This window comes from Priapulus caudatus, unplaced genomic scaffold, assembly GCF_000485595.1.
Source record: "Priapulus caudatus unplaced genomic scaffold, Priapulus_caudatus-5.0.1 Scaffold515, whole genome shotgun sequence".
Lineage (NCBI taxonomy): Eukaryota > Metazoa > Priapulida > Priapulimorpha > Priapulimorphida > Priapulidae > Priapulus > Priapulus caudatus.
Window position 1 is genome coordinate 157449 of NW_014577576.1, and position 3338 is coordinate 160786.

General features: G+C 37.8%; 1 protein-coding gene across 1 annotated transcript in view; it reads left to right on the top strand.

Moving 5' to 3' along the window:
* The window catches only part of LOC106811210 (stimulator of interferon genes protein-like), a 19046-nt gene extending 17534 nt beyond the window's left edge, over nt 1–1512 (top strand). The window contains exon 5 of the mRNA XM_014814763.1: nt 1322–1512. Within this exon, the coding sequence (XP_014670249.1) occupies nt 1322–1371 (50 nt within the window). The 3' untranslated portion in view covers nt 1372–1512. The remainder of the gene's footprint in view (nt 1–1321) is intronic.
* Nucleotides 1513–3338: the final 1826 nt, after the last annotated feature.

Sequence of the window (3338 nt, forward strand, 5' to 3'; positions counted from 1 at the left end):
CATGGCGCCTGGGGCACGTGCCCCCCTTGCCCCCCCCCCCTAGATACGCCACTGCATGTCTCTATATATAGACTATCTAGTAGCAAGGTGTAGAGATAGGATACCAGTCTATGCCGCCAGCAACATCGTTACAGCTGAATTTTAAGGACCGTCTAACAACGCACCGGCATAAGTTTCGTGAAACACTTTAACGAGGGACGTTTAGGACAGCGTTAGGCTCTCGTACAAGAATTCTAAGGATATCCTTAAGATGGCGTTTTTACGATAGCTTCGTGAAACGGCCCCCTGGTATCCAACACAAGAATCTACTATCCCGCGGATATCGGGATACCGCTAATTTCGACCCCTGGCATAGTCTTAACCCAAATAAGCTATTACAAACAAAATTACCTGATAAGACTAAAGGTTCAACTGTGCATGTTTGTTTATGCTATTTTGTATGACACAACAACATCAACTAGGACAAGCTGGCGCATGGTGGAATCTTCTAGTGTAGATGGAGACTTCTTTTCATGTTATATTTTTCCAGGGAGGGTCTTTGCCAGAAAAATGTAACAATATGCATATATATAGGAGTCCATCAATTGATAGACTCCTGATATATATATAGGCAATGTGATGTGGTGATGGGTTAAAATTTGCAATTAACGTAATAATGGAGTCAGTACTGGCTAGTGATATAGGCAAACTAGATGGCTGCCTAGGGCCCAGCCCCACCTAAAAGGTCCTATGATGCCTGCTAAAAAAATTACCTTGAGATCACATTTGGTTCTCACCCTAAACATTTACTGCCTGCAATGTACATAAAAATAACCAGTCGTTGTTGTTATATGTGGTTCACGTACTGAGGTAAGGGATCAAACACTTAAAAATTGCCTAAAAACTCTAATCACTTTGACTCCCAACTCTGGACCACCCCTGTGAAAGCCCCAAGTATAACTTGTCTACCACCCAAAACTTCATTGGACCAGCTTTGTGTGGAGTTTTTATGTTAATGGACTAGATGGTGTGCTGTGGGGTTGCTTCAGGAGACCCTATATATTGACTTCTTCTTGGTTCCTTCTCTCCTTGTGGAGAATAGGGCTGGAAATCAAATTTCTCAATAACGTTCTATCTTTAGCAGCTCTTTTTGCCTCGTTCCATGTTTTAAACTCTAAAGTAATCCTTACTTTCTCCACTGTCCATGACAGTGGAGAATATATTGACTAGAGGGGTTCAAATTAATAAATTTATATGTCCAGCCTCATAATACACTTATTTACTACATATTTATGTTTTACTTGACAACCAGATTAATATTATTTATTGGGATCTCTTACAGATAAACAGAAGAAAATCTCGGAAGTTATTGGAGAGAAGTTTTCCTCATGAATTCCTGATGAGTCACAATGATTGCTATTGTTCAATGTGAGTTATTAATGCTTGGATGAAATGGGATATTAAAACAGTGAATTCGGTTATTAGTTTTTTTCCTGAATATATCTGTATACTATTACATTGTATAGATATGTTCATGTTTTTATTAATAGTCAATGAACTGTAACACCAAATATCAAGACACTGTATTCATGTATTAGTTTTATTGTGAACATAGCTGTATACATATTATATACAGTGTTTCCCCTGGCCAAAAAGGTCTGTGAACCACCGTTTAGATAATAGCATGCTAGTTATGTTGTTGTGCAATATCTGCACGTTATATTATCTACAGTAACATATCACAACCACGTAGGGCAGGTTTAATAGACGATTGGGTAATTTGGGTATCTAGTTTATCTGACCATGGTCAGCTGCAGCTAGTTTGATAGCAAGTGTCGAGGTTCAATATTACAGTACACAATCTATTATATGAAACCCTTGGGACCAGACACGTTTCGGAATTCGGAATTTTTCGTATTTCGCAATGGTAGGACAGTTCGGTTTTCGGAGCTTTTCGGTTTTCAGACTTTCGGATATTAGATTGCATACTGTAACTAGAAATATTTATAATTTTTTTAAACCTGCCAATGCTTATTTGCTTACGATGCCATTGGCACAACAACAGGTACCTCCATGAACGAAGTTGCGCTATGCAACTCTTTAGCTACAGGCTACAGCCCAAGGCTGTTTCTTATTTGTTAATTTAACAGACAAATTGTTGTAATATCTTATATTTCACTATTAGTTTAAATTAAATTATGCATGTGTTTATCGTTAATAAAATGTCATTTGGTTCAACACCAGTTAAGTGTAAATATAATTGCACTTTTGCGATTAGCTCCCGATCTAAAACGTACAATTAACAATTCAAGGGTGCAACTTAATTAGGGTGGTAGCACTGTTGTGTCGTGTCATAGCAGCACCTAATTTAACTGGCCTCAATGTAGTAATAATAGAAGTGAATTTCTGGTAACAGAAAAATGTATGTATATACTATATTTTATATCTGTATTTGTATTTTATATCCTATATAAGATATAAAATACAAATACAGATATAAAATATAGTATATACATGCATTTTTTTGTACATTTATTATCATGTACTCTTAAACTCTTAGAGTATCGTTCCACTTTGATTGTATTCAGAACTGCAAAAATCACTCCTGTGAACAATTCATATGCAGCCAATATCTACAATCATGAATGTGTTGTGGTGATTAATATTTTTTTCTTGAAGCAGTACTAGCCTCAACTAATGTCACTACAAGACCGTAGAATCCTGTGGGAATATTTAAAGATCTAATAATATCTTCAGACAAGCATTTTATATAATTTTACCTGTGATTTTGAAATACCCCGCTCTTCGCAGTTCAGTGAGGTGATGCTACAGGTATACCTTTTATATAAGGTACTTTCCTAAACCATTTTAAATGAGGCATCTCGTGTGTGTTTATTGGTTTTTTTAAACAAAATGTCAGTATGGCCCCTAGTTTGTTAAGCATGCCTCGTTCTAACACTTTTGGGTGTTACACCTAGCAGATTTAAATTAGCTTGAGCACATCTGTGTTTCTTCTGAGCTAGACTTTTATTTTGGCTATTTATCTCGTCTATCGAACCCAGTCTTGTCTTATTTCTACAGATATGCATGTATGAATAGCTTGGGCTGGGCCTGTGGCTTGGGCCTGTGGCCTGGGCCTGGACGTGTCCCCTGTGCTGATTAGCTTGTGCACGAATGCGGAATCGTGCCTTATCTTTCTACCCTCGTTCATTCCCTTTGGCACGTGATATTTTGTTGTAACACTGCCAGCTATTTTAGTCTTTCTGTGTCAGTATGCCTCCCACGTTAGAGTGGTACATCGTAACACGCCATTAGCCATCCACTGCGATCTGATCACACGTACTTGTCCACACGCACGC